Raw genomic sequence first — 20,243 nt, 5'->3', positions numbered from 1 at the left:
TCTAAGAGTGTCTGAGGCAGCACATGATCAGTCTGACCGGCGGTCTGGACGGATTTACAGTTTGAAGATGAGATAGAAGAATCTCACCTTGTACTGGTGAATGAGTTGAATTCAGATTCAGACCCTTACAAAGGACCTATTGCCCTGGGAGAGCAAGTGGAAGTTGGAGATTGTTTGTCCAGGAGACAAGAAAGGGGGTAGTTGAATTTATCCAAGGAGCATGTATGTCAAACAATACCAGAGGACACTGATAACTATGATTTGAGTGACAGTGAGGACAAAGGGTTTACTCCATTGTGATCTAAAAGGACTAGAGTGCCCTGTCTGAGGTACTTTTTACCTAAATGGACATACTTTGCTGCTAATGACAGAGAGAGAAAGTTTTCGGAATTTTGGGATAACTTTGGAGACTCATCTGAACACTCTTGAACTGAACATTGTGCACAAATTTCACTTTGAGTTTTCTTTGCCGTTGAATAGACCGAGACATTTCATCTTGAATGTGATTATTAGTGAATTTGACCTGTGCCTTATTTAGAGACTTTGCTTGACTTTGTTAGGGAATTAAGAAGAGTGCAGAGGCATGAGTCTGCAGAAGAAGTAGGACTAAAGAATACTAATGGAGACTTTGTAAATAAATCTGTTACAAATGATTGCACTGACTTTGTTTGGTAGTTTGCACAAGTGGAAACTGACAGAGAAGTCTCTGCTGCTGCTCCATTACACTTAATGGATTTTGGTAGAGTAATGGATCTTAATTTTAGTAGTGCCTTAATTAACAATTGAAGTAGGTGCATAATAGTAGGCATTATTATTGTTACAGTTGTAGTGTTGATGGTCTGTCTTCTAGGATTATCCTCAATGACATCCTCTACAGTAGATGAACCCCTGACCAGTGAATCCTCTCTAGATTTAAACCCTGCAATAGGTTGTATGCATTAGATGAGAATGTATTACATGTGGATATTTCCAGAGGAAATGTTTCTTCAAAAGCCTATTTTAATTTGCTTAATGAATATATTGATTCATGGAAGCAAAGTATTGTTTTGTATGCACGCAGTTGCCAGCATGTGCTGCAGAAGACACTACATACAACCATATTTCTTAAACATATGGTGTCTCGTGTAGCCTTTTTCTGATTTTTGTTTTATGGAATGGGGCATTTTCAATATTATTTTTCAAATTATGATTTGGTATTTAAAGTCTCTTTGCTGAAGCATTTGAATTGCCATTTCCATTCTGCAAATACGGAAACAGTTAATAGAATCCTACAACCACTTAAGACATTAGATACAGCTTTGCCCATAGTCTCAATTTGAAATGTCTCTTAACTGAAGTTCAGAAGAAATTTCCAAGTTTAGTAAACAACAGAAAGACAGCAATAGAAGAAAAGGAAAAATCTGGACAGGATCAGAAATATAAAGCACAGTGGAATCAAAAAGAAGCAAAACACATAGATTTAGGATTCATGATATTAGAAATGGGGTCTCTGGTTGGCAGTCAGTTTGCACTCTGTCCAAGCAGGGACCCTCACTCTAGTCAGGGTAATGGAGATAAACGCCTAGGATATCCCCTGATCACCCGTAGATAACTTGGCACAAGCCACCAGGCTTATCTCAGAGGCACTGTGTAAAGTATTTGTATCATCACACACAGTAACACAGTGATAACACCACAAAAGGACTCAGAACAATAGCCAATATTTATCTGATTAAAACAAGACTAAAATGACAAAAATCCAATATACACAAACAAAGTTATGAATTTTCTAAGATTAAACTTTGATATAGCTCTTAAAAACACAAATGCTGCAATTTGGTGCTATCCCAGCATAATGACGGAGTTGTTCCTAGCAATCCGACGTCAATGGCGTTGGTCACGGAGTCACACGGACCCCCAAGTACATTATCTTGTGAAAAGGAGGAAACAAGCTGGTGCAGAGTCGGGAAGCGCAGCGGCGTTGGATCCGGTGCGATGTCGGTTCCGATGCTGTGGCGCAGAGCCTTCGGTGCGAGGTGTTGGGTCCTTGCTGCAGAGCAGTGGAGATGAGGTGGCATCAGTGCAAAGTGTTGGTTCCTTGCATTCTGACAGGATTGATTCATGTCGTCATGGCGGTGTGGGATGACCTCATGGGGTCGCAGTCACGCCACGAGGATGCAGGTGCCAGAGTCGGGTGTCACCTCGGACTCAGAAAGTCATGGGACATCAGTGGCTGCTGCGGCATCAGGCCTGAGATGTCAGGCAGGGTTGTCGCACTCCAGCGGAGATCACAGCTTCAGCTGCAGGCAGCACTGAAGGGTCAGGCAGCGGCTTCAGTCTGGCGTCCCCCGAAGTCGAGCACTTGGTTTTTCACCAGCTTTCACTTTCAAGAGCCCAGAAACTCGAATAGGCACCATCTGGCAAGTTAGAGTCCACAGCAAGTGAACCCAGAGGCTGGTTGGTAAAATCTTTGCTGTCCTTGAGACTTCTTAACAGGAGGCAAGCTCAGTCCAAGCACTTGGAGAATCTTCTCAAGCAGGATACACAGCAAAGTCAACCCAGAAAAGCACTCACAGCAAAGGGGCAGTACTCCTCCTCCAGCTCTTCAGCGCTTCTCCTTGGTAGAGGTTCCTCTTGATCCAGAAGTGTTCTAAATGTCTGGGGTTTTCGGTCCACTACTTATACCCCTTTCTAACTTTGAAGTAGGCAAACTTCAAAGGAAAGTCTCTGTTGTTGACAAGATCCTGCCTTGCCCGGGCTTGGCCCCAGACACACACCAGGGGGTTGGAGACTGCATTGTTTGAGGGCAGGCGCGGCCCTTTCAGGTGTGAGTGTCAGCTTCTCTGTTTCAACTCTAGACCAGGAGACTCATCAGGATATGCACTCTACACCCCAGCTCCCTTTGTGTCACTGTCTAGAAGAAATTCACAACAGCCTAACTGTCAATCTGACCCAGACGTGGAATACACAAGCAGGCAGAGGCACAGAATGGTTTAAGCAAGAAAATGCCCACTTTCTAAAAGTGCCATTTTCAAACTGACAATCTAACAACCAACTTTAACAAAAGATGTATTTTCAAATTGTGAGTTTAGAGACCCCAAACTCCAGATCTCTATCTGCTCCCAATGATAAACTGCACTTAAAAGATATTTAAAGCTAGGCCCTCTGCTAACCTATGAGAGAGACAGGCCTTTGAACAGTGAAAACAGAATTTGGCAGTATTTTACTGTCAGGACATGTGAAACACATCTGTACATGTCCTACCTTTAACATACACTGCACCCTACCCATGGGGCTACCTAGGGCCTACTTTAGTGGTGCCTTACATGTACACTTGCCAAGTCAAATTGGCAATTTAAAACTGCACACAGACACTGCAGTGGCAGGTCTGAGCCATATTCACAGGGCTACTCATCAGAGTGACACAGTCAGTGCTGCAGGCCCACTAGTAGCATTTGATTCAGAGACACGGGCACCTCTAGTGCACTTTACTAGGGACTTACTAGTAGATCAAATATGCCAATCATGGAAAAGCCAATTACATTTACAGTTTACACAGAAAGCACTTGCACTTTAGCACTGGTCAGCAGTGGTGAAGTGCCCGGAGTACTAAAAACCAGCAAAACAAAGTCCAGCACACAGTCACAACATAGGAAGCAGAGGGAAAAAGACAGGGTAAACTATGCCAAGGATGCCAGGTTTAACACATGCCCACATTGCTTTTAGATTGGCAATAAAAATGCAAATTATGCATAAATAGGAATGTATCTTCCCTTAACAAGTTCTTTATGGGTAAGAGTGAATTAGTGATTTCAAATATGGAGGCATTTGGCTTGTGTTTTTGGAAGGACATGATCCTGTTATTCATGGAGTTTATTTTATTTGTGGAGACAAAGCCTCTTACAATTTGCCCAATTGATGGGATGGTACCTGTTATTTAGATTGCATTGGACATTCTGCTCACCAAAGAGGGTGGAGTCTCCCGGATGTTCAGGGTCCACCAATGTTGCACTTACATTCCTGAAAAGAGCAAGGATTTGAAGGCGTATATGAAGAACATTTCTGGGTTAACAGAAAATTTGAAGGAATTCGAATCAACAGGTGCTTAGGAAGCCATTGGAAATGGATTTGCTGCAGTTGGCAGATGGTTTGGAAACATAGCAAGTGGAACAGTATCAGAGGATGATAGCTAGACAAGGAGTGAAGAGAAAGAGAGCGGGTTTTGACCTAGAAGAGAATCAGAGTAAATATTATGGTGACATGAAGCCTCTAGAGGAGTCTAAATGGAAAATGAGGAAAACTACAAGATTTTAACTGGTCCATCTAATCAAATTTTATCATGATTGTGATGACTTGATTCATCATCACAGGGTGGATTGGTAACGTGTAATTTTGGCTGTATCCTTTCATGTTGCAAAGTAACATAATAACCAATAGCGTATATTGTGTGCCTCAACATTACTAATGTAAAGTGGAGCACCCTACCCATATTTTTGAAGGTGCATTCAAGGTAGAAGACTGGAGATCCATACATGTGTGTGTTTTAATGTTTGACTGTTACCTGCCAAATTGTAGTACTCGTTCACATTTAAAGCTATGTATTTTTATTTATATGGCTGTATTAAAACTGCATGTATTCATGTTTCATTTATGAGTTGTTGCTCTCATTTATAATTACAAGATGCACCTATAATCATGTATCTTGGATGTGCATTGACTGTTTTATTAAGTTAGCATAACCAAAGGCCTCAAGCATTTGGTTTTTCGTGTTTAAACTTCAATGTGACGTTTTGCTTGCATTGCAATGTTCTTACTTTTGCAGGTGCATTTGTGTGACTCTACAGTTAGTGAAAGGCATATTGTGTATGAGAGATGGTGAGCTTCAGGAGGACACTTTGGCAAGGGTGCGGAACCACTAACAAACTAAGAAGAAAATACTCCTGTTTGCGTACCAGGCACTGGGAGACGTCTAAGATCGTCCTGATGTTCGATTCATGGATGAGAGACCTGAAGGGAGTTGCCAATTTTAGTTGTAAGGAAGTTGGAAAACTACTGGTGTTGATAACATGACCTTCTCGAAGGTTCTGTAGATTTAATTGGTATTCACATAGTGAGTTGAGGGCAGATTCTTTTGAGACTTGGATGGGGAAAGACCTTTCTACCCTCATTCCTTTGTGTGACTTTATGCTATGTAACATCTCCCTGTCAGAACTTCTACAGAAGTCTCTGCTGTGCGGACACTTTCCTATTTCCCAGGAATCAACTAGGATTTCCCTTTAGTTAGTTCAGGGTATTTAGATCAACGTAGGTTTATCCAATGATTAGACAAGAGGACTGAAATTTATATACAGATCATCGAAATGTTTGTATGCCTTATGCTTATGCAATTTAATCCTATTCTGTGCTTTGCTTTGCCTTGGTTAATTCTGCACTTATATAGTATGTTTTTGAGATTCATTTAAATTAGTTTGAGTCTTAACTGGTAATAACCTTTTGAAATGTACCTATCACTTTATCATATTTAATGTGTGACCAAATGGATTGTACTGTAAATTAAATTGGGAGATTGATTCCAGTTCTCCTTTACCTCTCAAGCATCCTAAAATGGTCCATCATGAGAAGAGAAGTAAGAACGAGGACCCAGAGTCTCTAGCAAGCAATGGGGAGATTGGTCATTAGTACAATAGGGAATGAGTCAAGGTTAGTGCGTCCCAACCTGGAAGTCAAGTTCAGGTCAACTACACTGGAATAGGGGAGAACAAAATTGTTATATATTGCTCTCATAGGGAGCAATTAGTGGGAATAGCTGGATTCTAAATCCAGTAATACACTCCTATAACTTAGCAACTGTGGATAACATACCTTACTAACCACTGTTGCTATGTCATTCCAGGCTGGTCTGGCAGGGCTCTCTCCAGGCCTCTCAGTGGAGTGCAGGAAAGCTGGACACACTGCTGCTGGAAGCAAGAGAAGGCAGAGGGAGTTGTGGGTGTGGGTGACAGGAGCCATGTATTTTGTTTTTAATTTGGGATAGGGGGATAGGCATGTTATGTACCCCTCCCCCCTTACTCCTCTCCCTTTGGAAAGCTGTTGAAAGCACTGGAAGATGATTTTGGAGCACATATGTATCTTAAAGTTATCGATGGGTAAACAGTGAATTACTGGGATGTTTTTCACCTTGTGGTTCTGAGTGACATCATAGACAACTTGAGCTTCTCTCTTGTTGTCCATTAGATGTATCTCAAAATGCCTCAGTGAAAAAGATTCCAGTAATTTACTGTTGCCCATCTATAACTCTATATCTCCCTCTTTTTCAGATGTCATTAGACTCTTCAAGATTCATGACATATACAAGTAGTGGGCTGCAGCAAGGTATGATGTAGAGAAGTTTTGGGCCCGATTGATAAAGAGCCTCTGCAGGGGTAGTCAGAGGCTCTGCACTTGTGGCAGAATCTCAATGTGTGCAGAGGCTCTTTGTGAATTGGGCCCTTTATGTTTATACTGTGTTAATTTCTAATTGTGCACCAGTTGTATGCAAACACCAATATAACCTGAACCAATTTTAATTCAATGCAACTTTTCAAAAATATTTGATGATGTGAGGTGCTTACAATCTCAAATGTGAGATCTTCCCCTATATCCTAGGATAGAATAGTTGTTTGTTTAGGGGCAAGAACTCTGTAGGCCTTTTTATTTCCTTCTTCATTTTTTAAAGGCAAATAACCTCGTGAATTGCTGCAAAGGAAGGGGACCAGTAGGTGTCTTTGTGCCTGCAGAGCTGTCATTGTTGTTTGATCCCATACCTTCCTGGGAGATTGGCTCTCAGGGGGCACAAATGAGAAGACAAATGCCACTGAGACTTTTCCAGAGAAGGATATTAGCATTAGCATGCGGTTAACTCCAATCAAACAGCAATGTCTATCGCAGATGACTGGATTAAAGTTCTCTTTTAGAAGAAAAGAATAATATTGCAAACCAATTACAAATGTTAATGTAATCTACGATTATGTATAACTTTAAAGTAAGTTATCAATATTAGTCCAGGTAAATATGAAAAAGAAACTTATGGATATGTAAATGTAGAATGTTGTAACACTGGACTTGTAGCCATTCCTGGACAACATTCCCAAATCCATTTGCAAATGTAGATCTGATATAAACAAATATGGCTGCATTTATAAGTACAAAGTGCTAACAAAACTGTGGGTAAATATCCCACATTAGGTGGGGAGACGGGGATATCGGGTTGGTGTTTTGGATTATTAACAAACTCGTATTTGACACACTACAACCTTGGAAATTGTCAGGAATGTACTCCTGGCAAAGACAAGAAGAGCATGGGACTGATTACAATCTTGGATAAAGGGATACTGTCACAAACATGATGGATAGTGAACAGAGTCTGTGAACCAAGAAATCTGAATTATAAATAAAAGAAAGCCCTTTTGGTAAAAGAAAGAAATGCCCACATATTCAGCATTAGGCCTCACTTGTAACAAGTCACACTTTTTTCTGGTGACCTGCATATAAACTGCAATGTTCATTTACAGAAGCAGACAATGCCCGAGGCAATTCATAGGCTTCAGATCTCAACGGAGATGTAAAAAATATGATGCTAATAGGAAATTGTTTGAGAATTTCCCATGTGCGAATTGAATCTCTTTACCAATCAACACAATGAGATAAATAGAAAATACATATTAATATAAGTATTTAAGTTAGGCATTTGTACAATACATACCCAATTTATTTTGATTTGTTATTCAATAGAATGTTCCCTTCTTTCAATCAGTAAAAAGTGAAAGGTTTTGTGAGAACACATTCACAATGTTTAGTTCAAATAATTGCACAAAATTAAATCTGTGCTATTTGTCTGATGCATTTCTAGAAGAAAGACTAATCTGCGGTGAATTATATATTTATGTTCTCAGTTTTCTAGATTCAACAGACAAGTAAAACCTCAAGGGCAAGAAATCTGGCTCTTCATTTAAAAATGATAACATTGAGGATTTCTACTGTATGGGGGCTGAGACTTGAAATGAGCAAGTAGGTTTACAGTAGGTGTTTACCTTCTGGGAGGTCTTTTTTAGGTTGTGATTGGCCACGTACTTCAATAAGTTTATTAAACCAAATGCAATCTAGTGTAAAAAGCATGTACTGTGATTATTAGGGAGATGAAACAAAGCAAAGTAACGAACATTACAATCAGCATGAAAAGAATGAATGACTCCACCATGTTGTATGTGGTTCTATATGTTCTAGAGGTTCTAGAGATTCCTACCTAACCCTTATGTCTATGTCTAATAACATTAGTGTTTGAAACCCACAAAACATCATCAAAACTGCCTGTTGTGCAGTACGTGTCCCAGGATGGTCATGACCAGAATGCCCTCTACCCTCCTTCGGTCAGTGTGTAGTTTATATAATAACCTGTGTGACATTGGGACCACAGTTCAGATGCAATGCTGTGTCTTGAAGATAGAAGTTGGCTCCTGGACTGGCAACACAAGTTACCATATCACGTACTGTGTGTAACAGCCTTGGACAAAGAGATTATGGGGGTGATTCTGACCGCGGCGGACGGCGGTCGCCGCCCGCCAAGCGGTTCCCGCCGAAAGACCGCGGCGGTCATTCTGGCTTTCCCACTGGGCCGGCGGGCGACCGCCGAAAGTCCGCCCGCCAGCCCAGCGGGAAACACCCTTCCCACGAGGACGCCGGCTCAGAATGGAGCCGGCGGAGTGGGAAGGTGCGACGGGTGCAGTTGCACCCGTCGCGAATTTCAGTGTCTGCAAAGCAGACACTGAAATTCTCCGTGGGGCCCTCTTACGGGGGCCCCTGCAGTGCCCATGCCGTTGGCATGGGCACTGCAGGGGCCCCCAGGGGCCCCGCGGCACCCCCTACCGCCATCCTGTTCCTGGCGGGAGAACCGCCAGGAACCGGATGGCGGTAGGGGGTGTCAGAATCCCCATGGCGGCGGAGCGCGCTCCGCCGCCATGGAGGATTCTCAAGGGCAGCGGGTAGTCGGCGGTACACCGCCGACTTTCCGTTTCTGGCCGCGGCTGAACCGCCGCGGTCAGAATGCCCAGCGGTGCACCGCCAGCCTGTTGGCGGTGCTACCGCCGACCTCCTAATTACCGCCAGGGTCAGAATGACCCCCTATATGTAGTGCAAAGGCTGATTAAAGGAATATCGTGTTCTTTGCTTTCCTAGAATAAAGCAACTGATAAAATGTGTAATAGCCACCGCTAAAATAAAACATGTATAAAACTGTAAATATGACACTAACCATAAAACTAACCGAAAACAGGGGCGTCCAACCCGGATACGAAAGGGACCTTAAAACAAAACTAGAGAAACCAGGCAGGCAAAGTGAGATCCTCATCCCCAAACTACTCTCCTCTTCTGGCCACTAGACCGTGTGTCACAGACCCAAATTTTCTGGCCTGCTGACAACATTGGAAGTGTAATTGAGCCTTACTTAGAGCTTTGTGGATGGGATACTCATTCAAAATGTGGCAGATATCCGGTCTGTCACATTATAAGTGCCATGGTATATGATGCACATGTAATACTGTGGATGAGCTATCCGTCATGTTTGTGATAGAGTATTCCATCTGCCAGAATTTAAAGAAGGCAGCTTTAGTTTTGATGGCAGTGAAGTGAAACTCTTTTGAAGAGATTGGAAGGGTACACAAGTATGAGTGCAGCCTCAGGGATATTATTAAAGAAGCTGGAAATTACCATTATCCTATTTATCTAAGGTTGATCACTAGTGGAACAAATGACTTTTTTGTGCTCTTCCTGGTTGTGTCTGAGATATGCCTCGAATTTGAAGACGTGAGTATGTAAATATGAGAGCGCTGCAGAGCATAGTATGCAGACTTCTCTGTAGCACCAATCTTATGGTATACACACACATTCATATTAAGTACAAATTTATAAGACATTCTTTAATATTGATGTTTCAAAGGAAATATCCATGCGATGCATCAAGTGCATTAAATATTATATGTAAGTGCTGGCCAAACAGCACCTTCGCTGTTGTGGGCCAATGTGTATAAACAACATTAATTGATTTTTTTCTAAAGCGGCGAAAAAACTGGTAAAATCTATTAAAAGCAACCAAAATTAGTACTGAAGACAGAAAACCCTGAATATAATGTACGATGTAAAAGCTTGTATGTTCACATTTTCAGGGTACAGTTCTTACTCTGAATGTCACTAGAGCTCTTTGCGAATGTATGAAGATGATTTAAATACTATTCACTCGCACATGGCTGATTGCCTATGGCTCTTACAAAATATTCTTAACTGAAGATTTTTCAACACAGCAATACCATATAACTATCTTAACACAGGCAAGGTGTTGTTTAATGAGATAGTCACAGCGGAATCAGGAAGCTTAAATCCATAGGCTAGCTTTTTCACTTGAAGGCATTGTGTGATCCTGGGTAAATCTCTTTATCATCCAGTTCTTCAGTTCTCTGTCTTGCTCCAAGTGGAAAAAGTCAGAAAGAGAGCAACTGCCTGCATTAAGCACTGTATGAAATGGCAACACAAGACAGTTCAGGACTTCTATTCTGATGATATTTTAGCAAAGTTAATGAAAGCATTGACATGCCTGTAAGTACAGACTTTAATAGTCTCTTTTGGTGTGCAATCTGTTGTGCTCTTTCGATTGGTGTAATGCAGTGTCTCAGAAGGGTAAAGGAGAATCAAAAAAAGAAAACAATCTAAAATGTGGCATTGGTTTTAGCCAATATGTGAAGCCTTCTTGGAAGAGAATTGATTTAAAATGTGTTAGGAGAAATGCTCATTGAAGAGATGCGAGGAGATGTGGGCTTGCAGCAGATCAATGACAGAATATCGAAAACAGAAATATTGTGTGGATAGATAATTGTGTCAACAATATTGGGATCAAAATATCGAAAAGGTAAGTATAAATAGGTAAGTATAGATTTACTATTCTTAACACCACATCGAGGTAACTTGCAGATATATATCCCTGCATGATACATAGATGTGGAGTAATATATAGCAACATTTTGATTGCCTATAGAAACTTAACTTCACAATATTTTTGTCCTCCTTATTTTTAACATGATATTTTGTCCACACAATATTTTTTCTCCAATATTTTGTCTAAACATCCTAGCATCTAGAGCTGGTCAATTTAGCTATGTGCACCAGGTTCGTTCCGGCATCCGTTCAACATCCTGTGATTCTCAACAAATCACATTATCTTCCCTGACCAAAAAAATGTTTCACGTCTGGCTGTCTTGTGATGGGCTCACCCCAATGAAAATGCTTTTTAGTTTTTGACACATCAATACAATAATACATTAGATAATATCTGAAATTGCGATTTTCGTACTCACAACTTTGTTAGCAGAACACAACAGTACATGCAGCGCTTCATTTTGAAATGAATAGGTTTTGTGTAAACTGCATCCTGTGAGATGTATATTTTCTTGTGAGAAGCTAAGTGTAGCAATGCTTTTAACTGGAAAGTTAGCTGTCCTTCAAGTTTCACATTATAGGGCATATTTACAAGAAAGTGGCACATCGGTCCCGATGCACCACTTTTTTTTGCATCGCCCTTGCCCGAGCTAACAAAACCATGGTTGCACCATATTTGCAATTTATGCCTTTGTGGCACTTTGCTATACTAGCATCAAAAATGTTGATTATAGTGCATCAAAGAACAGCGAGGCCCACTGATTAAAATGGGTGTGTCATTTTAAAGCCTGCTCTGAACAGGCGTTTAAAATGATGGAAAACATTGTGCAGTGAAATGTTGTAAATATCACTGTGCTGTTTTTTTGGACCTCCTTGCGGGGAAACGCCCCCTTGCATACATTATGCTTGGTGGTGCAGGCATAATGTGGCACAAGGGTTTAAAAAGTGGCTCAATGCAACCATTGCACCACTTTGTAAATATGGCGCGGGAAAAAGGCCTCCTTAATGTCGCCTTAGCGTTTAAAAAAATTACTCCAGGGTGGCGCAAGGCGCTTGTAAATATGCCTCTTTGTGTGTTGGCCATTAGGCAGAGTATGTTTGGCATGAAGATAGTGCCTACGTACACACAAGTTTGCAAATGTTCACGTCTGCCAGCAAAGTGATAAAGTGTATATAGATGTACGTGACGTGAAAGAAAAAAAACAGAATCACTTACTCCACCCGAACAACGGTGCCAGACTCCAAAACAGGGAATAGAGCCAGACAAGAACGATGATCTGAGATGTGCGCTTTTTTGAAGACCACCGGATCGACTGCAGCGGCCTTGTGATTACGAGGAATCGATCAATCGAAATAGCTAATAGTGTCATCATAGAGGTTATTCCAAAGAGCGCTCCACAAAAGGCGTATAGGTCACAACCTAGAGCGAGAGAAATTTCACTGTTAGAGAAGTTGTGCTTGCCCTCCCCGGCAATTTCTCTTTATACTTTTTAAATCATTCATCGATGTTACATTAGCAATTTTTTTATGTTTAGCATGAAGATTTACACGCAGGTTGATTTTAGGGTTGGGGTTGTGCTTGGAACTAGAATCGGGTCTGATAGCATTCTTGGCTGATGTTAACTGCAAGAATCGATGAAGAACCACCACTTCTTAGCGCTGTAGTTCACGTTCCTGTACCATGTAGTCCCCCCCCCTCCAAATGTCTTGCTAGTTTACTTCTGGCTAGTGTAAGTGCAGTTCAAGAGTGTAAATAGGGAGGGAGCATCCCTTTATTTATTGACTGTGTTAGACAAGGTGATTCCCTATGGGAAAAATATTTTCCCACCAGGTAAATAAAAATTAAAAAAATCAGCGTGCAAAAACACATTTCTTTTAGTGTCACCCGAGAGTGCTTTTCTATCTGCTGGAAGTACTACATGAAGTAATTGTCGTCCTGGAAAACCAACAATGCTGTAGTTTTTTAAAAAGTTCTTCTTGGAGTCCTTTAAAAGTCAGATACTAGCTCCAAATGTGGAGGGATGCAATGGCAACAGATTTCCAACTTTTTCCCTCCACTTTTGTGAACTGGCCTACATGCTCTCTAACAATAACCCTTATTATAATATAAGTCCTACTCTTTAGTATGTGATAGATGTGGTATTGGGTGTAGAGCAAGTCATTTATAATGTGGAAATGTGCCTGTTTGATCACTATACCTGAAGAATCTCTCAGTGTTACACAAGTGAAAAAAAATACAATAAGTTTATTCTGAAATAATAACTAAGGCCTTGACCTAGAGTTTGGCAGAAACAGAAGCAGAAATGTGGTAGAATACCCTGTCTGCCAAACTGACGGTCCTCCCATTATCTTGAGAGTTGCGTCGACCTCCATATTTCTGGCAGCCCTGGCTGTACCAGCAGAAACCCTACACCACTGACTCAAAGCAGTTGGAGCTGTCAGTGCAGGTACATCAATCATCAGTCCTCTTTGGTGCGTATGGTTTGATGCACTTGTTTATCTGTTCTGGTGGAGAAAAGCAAAAATGACCCCCACACCTTCGGACAAAATTCCCGTGGTGGCAGTCATTCGTTTTCTGATTTTTCAAAAACAAAGGTTTGCTATGCAGCTGGCTGAAACATGGTGGCTGCTCACCAAAAGCTTCAGCACCTTGAGAAGAGCCATCATGGAGGTGGCTTCTCTGTAGTTCTGTCCGAGATCTCTAATATGACAGATAGTGGTCCAGCCAGGATGGTGAAGGTAATGATCTCCACCTCCTGGATGGATTGCGGGCTGCCTTCTATAACGTAAGTGCGGGCCTTAGTCAACAATCAGAACAAAATACATGGGAAATGTGACAGTGGAGTCATTAGGGACCACAAATAAAATGGCTTAAAAATAATGTAAATCTGTTAAAATTATAATATCTGTATTGTCTGGTGTGAAATAAAGAGTAAATACAGAGAGTCTCAATAATAAACTACTTGAGCACAGTTTTAGTCATAGGAAAAAAATGAATCTAGTTTAAGAAAACATAAACATGAATCAAAACCATAACTGGCCAAAGTGGTCAATGAGATTGAGCTGTCAAAAAAAAAAGAGAGCCTATTTATTAGCCGCTCATTTTACACCGTTAAAACCAGAGATTCTCGCCACAACTAACTGGGACTCATGGAGGGAGGACATTTTTCAAATACTAATGTGCTATCCAGATAGAAATACACTACAAGTAGAACTCAGAGGATACAGAAATTTAAGGTTTATCTTTCAGGTATATCTTGACTCCAGTAGCACAGTATGCATGGGATCCGTGTTTATACATACCCGTCACACTCAGGGTGTTTTACTGAAATATACAGAAAAGTGATGGATGGATTGCTGCAATTAATCTCAACTACTGGAAGCTACTTGAGGCCACATCCCAGTCCATCGTTATTCTGCATACCATGCAATCTCATTTTGAGCAAAGCAGTATCCCGAACTGCCAGGCCAGTGGCTATGGTAAATTCAAACATTTCATCCACCACTTTTTTATGCTTCAAGAATAGAACGCATGCATATATTTTTTCACTTTGTTTTATTTATGCATTGTGCCATTTTGTAAACACGTGCGCCACATTATGCCTGCAATAGGCATAATGTATGCAAGGGGGGCGTTCCCTTGCTAGAGGGGCCGAAAAAATGGCGCAAGGAAATCTATGTGATTTCCTTTCGCCGTTTTTCTCAGCTCTTTTATTGCCTGCTCATAGCAGGTGTTAAAAATGGGGCTTTCATTATTAATAATGGCCCCGTATGTACTCTACATGAGTAGGGCCAACATTTTTGCACTGCTCCTGCAGAGTACATCAATAACTTCAAAAAAATGACACTATTGCCCCCTATCGTGCACCATGGTGCGCCGTATTTTAAGTATGGCACACACATGATGGCAAAAGTGTGGCGCTAAGGGGCACAAGGAAAGTGGCGCTGCACTAAGTACAGTGCCACTTTTCTTAAATCTGCCCCTTGGTACCTCTTGGAAGCTGCATTCATCTCCCTTTGCACTACCCCATTAGCCCCTCAAAGCAATCCTGCTTGTAGTTTCATGTATTGGGCATGATATGCTAGTGTGATTGCTGGGAAATATGAATCTCACACCCCACAATCTTACTGACCAAGATACGCCACTTACCAGTACATAAACTCAAACATAATTTGTTTCATAACCATCTGTTAAAATTCCTGACCAATGTCGCTTCATCTTTATTGCACACTATCTTAAATTAAGCATCATTAACAAGGCAGACAACCGAGGTGCTAGGAGACATTCATGCAACGTTTGCTTCAGTCATACCAACTAATTGGATGCTGATTCAATAAAAAATAAATGTAGGACTCATAGAAGTGGATGTCGAGTGGGATCCAGTACCTATCATCTGTTTTGATACTTGAAAGTACAAAACCACAAGCCTTTATGTTCCACTTTGGATAAAAGAGGAAGTCGCTATATGGAAACAGCATAGTGCAACAATAGAAATGGACAGACGGATGACTTCATAGCTCACCTATCAAACCTTTCAACGTTTGAGAAGGCAACCTTTTTGATCAGAGGAAAAGAGGTAAACTATAATAACACCCAGGGAAAGATATTGCATCTGTACGGCTAGGCCTAACTAATTTTGGAGTATGTCCCCCTCTATTCGTTCCTTCACCAAACAGAGGCCTTAGCTATGCAGTCATTTCTTACATCTGAATTTTATGTGTGAACACTACCGACCTTCTATTCAGAGCCAAGCCCGACTACCTCTAATTGAGACAACTTCTAAAAACTAAACTTTTAAAGAACAATTTATCACCGAGCGCGTGATTGAAGAATGTCAGAAATGGCGCTAGTGTGGAGCTATTTTTATTTGTATGTAAGGAGTATCCTGAAGATACTGCAAGATGACCACTAGTGTTTCATAGAACACAGAAGTAAATAAATCAATAAATACGTAAATAAATAAATGCTTTGAGAAGTAGCACATTGAAAATGTGATTTTGTTTGTATTGTGTCCTCCATAAAGAGCCTTTACACATATGCTTGTGAATATTCTAAAATAATGTATATCCCATTTCCTACATATGTAAATCGTTGAGTGGTAATTTTCTATTAGGTTTGAAATGGCTTCAAAAGAGATAGCTCGACACTGGTCACTGCCCTTCTCTACATTTTAAGTAGAGAAACATGATGTATTCTATTCCCAAATCATTGTCAAATGTGCATACCTGAAGTCAATCCTTATACTACGAATGTGCTATCTGATAGAGACTTCTAGTTGCAGATTCCTTACCTTAGAATTTCCCCCAGGCATCAGACTAGATCCGGAGATTTTTCTTCGAGCAACACCCTTGCGCATCTGTAGGTGGTGTCAGTTGACTCCGCGGGCATCGTTGGCGTCGTAGTCACCGTGATGAAGTTGGGAGTAGTACATAGACCCCACCTTCACGCAGTGACATCAGTTCTTTTCTCTCCACACCACGCGCTGATCCGGAGATAGCTACCCTGGTCTCTTTTTGACCGAATTCGACCGTTTTGTCGACTTTTGTAGTGAGATATTTGGTGCATCGAGGCTGTGCTGAAGACCGGTTTCAAGCTGTGTGAGGACTGTCACCGCATATTGTCAGTGACGGATTTGCATCAGCTTTGTTTGTGGTGTCTCGAGCGCGACCATGACCCGAAGTCATGCACCGAGTGTCGGACCATGCACCCGAAGGGCTTGAGGGAACAGTCCCTCAAACTTATGGAGGCCTGGCACTCGACTCCGCTTAAGTCTCGGTCTCGATCGAGAGGAAGGTCTCAGCACTGTTCACGGAGCCATCACCAATCGTCGTCTCAAAAATCTTTGTGTGCAGGTAAGTTGAAGAGGTCCCATCGCTCTTTGACTTCACCTAGTCGCTCGACTGACGCAATGCGGGAGGAGCGTCGACGCTCAAGGCCTCCATCCTCGGAGTCTGAGTCCGCTCCGTTTCTAGGAGCTGGAGCGACCCCCACCCAACTTAAAAACTTAAAGAATTCTATGAGGCCATGCACCTCATCTTTGGGGGGACCGACTCTGATATGATGCCTTCAGGCCCAAGGGGTTCGGTTGAGGGGCCTTCAGGTTCAGCCCGGCGGCTTCAGCTCTGGCCACCGTCGTTCCCTCCGGATCCACTCGCAGATGCATACCGTCGCCAGTCACACCATTGAGACCTTTTCGGGTGCTGGGTCGATTGTTGAAGCTTCCAACACCGGTAGTGACCACTATCGAATCGATCCTTATCCCCAACGACTTGGAATCGGAGCTGCATCGGCTGACGCCGCCTTTGTCTTTGATGGGGCCTATTCACCCCAGGTTGGACTCGGACCCTTTTTCCTATGGGTTCGAATTTGGGGAAGGATTGGAGAGGTCCCTGGACCCTTATAAATACCAGGATGACCCATCTTTGGATGGGGCACAGGAATTGGGCAGTGGTATGCTGGTCAGTAGGGCAGTTGAGGTCGTTGGCCTTGAGCTTCCTACTGTGGAGGTCAGGTCCAATCTCCTGACGGAGGAGTTTCAGCCAGGAACCACATCCGAACCCCTTTAGCAGTTCAATGAAGCCCTCACCGATGTCCTTTTGGGTACTTGGTCCAAACCCATCACAGGGGCTCCTGTAAATATGACTATCACACGCTGCCATCTGCCCGATCCGAATGACCCTAAATTCCTGTCCCAGCATCCCACACCTGAGAGTCTTGTCATCCAGGCTTCCTCTTCTTCAGGCGCATTCCCTTCTGCACCCCCGGATTGGGAATCAAAAAGGCTGGAACAATTTGGTAACAAGTTGTTTTCTTCCTCTAGTCTCGCGCTGCAGTCTGTGAACACCACATGCATTTTGGGCCAACATACCCACTCTTTGTGGGATACGGTTGCACAAGTCCTGCCACAGATACCGAAGGAGGCCTTGGTATCGTCTCCCAAGCTGTCAATGATAGGAGAGATGCAGTGAAGTTCCCGATCCATTGTGGGCTGGACTCGACCGACTCTCTGGGCAGATCGGTTGCTACGACGGTGGCCTTGAGACGCCACGCCTGGTTGTGTACTTCGTATTTTTCTGGGGATGTCCAACATGGACATGGACATGTCCTTTGATGGGTCTTGTCTCTTTGGAGACAGAGCAGACTCGGCCTTGGAGAGATTCCAGGATCCCTTGGTCTTTCCTCTGCCCCTCACCCACGCAGTCCGCTTATCACCCTTTCTTGGCCACAGAATGGGCTCCCTGTCATGTCCTCCACCCAGCCACCGTGCCACCCATGCTGTCCAGCCACTGCGTGGCCCGGGACGCGAAATCCCACATGGGTGTGGGACAGGGAACCAGAGGTCTGCCCAGTCCACCTTTGCTCCCGTTGCAGCCTCCAAACCCTCCTAGTCCGTCCCCTCACTCCCATCGATCACCTGCTCCACTGGGAATCCATCACTACAGACAGGTGGGTTTTGCAGATCGTTCAAAAGGGCTACTCCCTCCCCTTCAAATTTGCACCACCAGCCATGCCTCCATCACTCATCCACCTCCCAGAGGATCATTTGACACTTCTCCGTCAGGAAGTCGCAGCTCTCTTGGCCAAGGGAGCTATAGAGAAGGGCCTTGTGCCTGAAATAGGTTGTGGTTGTTATTCCCTCTACTTTCTGGTGTCGAAAAAGGACAGGGGCTCACTTACTATCGTAGACCTTCGGGACCTAAACTACTTCCTCAAGAAGGAGAAATTCAAAATGCTCACCCTGGCTCAGGTTCTGTCTGCATTGGACCCAGGAGACTGGATGGTAGCGCTGGACTTGCAGGATGCTTTTTTCCACATCCCCATCAAGGCCTGCCCACAGACATTACCTATGATTCGTGGTAGGTCACGAGCACTTTCAATTTACCGTGCTCCCCTTCGGCCTTACCAGCGCCCCTTGGGTGTTCACAAAGTGATGGCACTGATTACAGCTCAACTGCGCAGGTTAGGGGTATCAGTCTTCCCCTACCTCAATGACTGGCTGTTGAAGGCGGACTCGCCGCACAAAGTCGTCTCCCACCTTCAGACTACAGCGAACCTCCTGCACCCACTGGGGTTCACTATAAACATGCCAAAGTCACACCTGACTCCCTCTCAGATGCTCTCCTTCATGGGAGCTGTTCTGGACACAGTGCAGTTTCAGGCTTATCCTCCCAAAAAGCGAGTCCAAGATATTCAGGCTATAATTCTGATCTTTCAGCCTCTGTCTTGAGTTTCGGTGAGACTGACTCTGAGGCTGCTGGGCCTCATGGCCTCCTGCATCCTGCTAGTGACACATGCCCGATGGCATATGTGGGTTGTGTAGTGGGACATGAAGTTCCAGTGGGCGCAGCATCATGGGAATCTCTCCGACATGGTCCAGATCTCGGAGTGGACAGCAAAAGACATGCAGTGGTGGCTATCAAATCCACATTGGATCCACAACAGATCCACAACAGATCCCTCTCCCTTCCATAAGCAGATCTATCTATAGTGAAAGTGTCAGGAATAAAACCATGCACGGTCCAGGTCCCGCCCGAAACTTCGCTGCGCGGCTCTGCTGCGCTTTCTGCGCATCACTTGTCATCCCCTCTTGCTCCAAAGGTGCCCATCAACGTTGTCTGCCCTGTGGCAAAGCTCATAGAGCTGCAGGTTCAGGTCATTGGTGGACAAGATGCACTTATCAGTGCTATTCCCTTGAAGGGACTACAATTCCCATGTTTCTAGCGGCAGCAGCAATCTTGGGTTGTGGCAGGCCTATAAAGTCCAGCCACACCCAAGCACTATTTTGAAGACTTCAATTCAGCCAGACCTCGTGGGGGTTTCTCTGGAGAAGAGCAGAATTCCTGAATGGCAGAGTGTCATCTAACCGAAGTATCCTTGTTTCCATGGTGCGGTAAGGCCTTGCTGAATCCAAGTTTGAAGGAAGCCGTTAATTCCAAAAGGTAAAGCACCCCTTTTCATAATGAGCAAAGCGTTTCAGGCCACACTGGTAAAGCGCCCCGGGCACGACATTTAAAGCACTTCAGTACACAGGAGTAAAGCGCACTTGGCATGGTATTCAAAGCGCTTCAGTTCACAGGAGTAAAGCGCACTTGGCATGGTATTCAAAGTGCTTCAATTCACAGGAGTAAAGTGCACTTGGCACGACATTCAAATCGTTTCAGTTCACAGGAGTAAAGTGCCCTTGGCACAGCATTCAAAGAGCTTCAGTTCACAGGAGTAAAGCACCCTGGGCACGGCATTTAAAGTGCTTCAGTTCACAGGAGTAAAGCGCCCTTGGCACAGCATTCAAAGAGCTTCAGTTCAC

The 20,243-nt window shown here is 43.3% G+C and overlaps 1 protein-coding gene across 1 annotated transcript in view; it reads right to left on the bottom strand.

Moving 5' to 3' along the window:
- The window catches only part of LOC138299638 (melanopsin-like), a 1,463,603-nt gene that overhangs the window by 815,553 nt on the left and 627,807 nt on the right, over positions 1–20,243 (bottom strand). The window contains exon 4 of the mRNA XM_069238089.1: positions 12,155–12,358. Coding sequence (XP_069094190.1) covers positions 12,155–12,358 — 204 coding nt within the window. The remainder of the gene's footprint in view (positions 1–12,154; positions 12,359–20,243) is intronic.

The sequence above is a fragment of the Pleurodeles waltl genome, chromosome 1_2 (assembly GCF_031143425.1).
Source record: "Pleurodeles waltl isolate 20211129_DDA chromosome 1_2, aPleWal1.hap1.20221129, whole genome shotgun sequence".
Taxonomy (NCBI): Eukaryota; Metazoa; Chordata; class Amphibia; order Caudata; family Salamandridae; genus Pleurodeles; species Pleurodeles waltl.
Note: the sequence above shows the minus strand (reverse complement) of the source record. Positions and strands in the feature narration are given on the sequence as shown.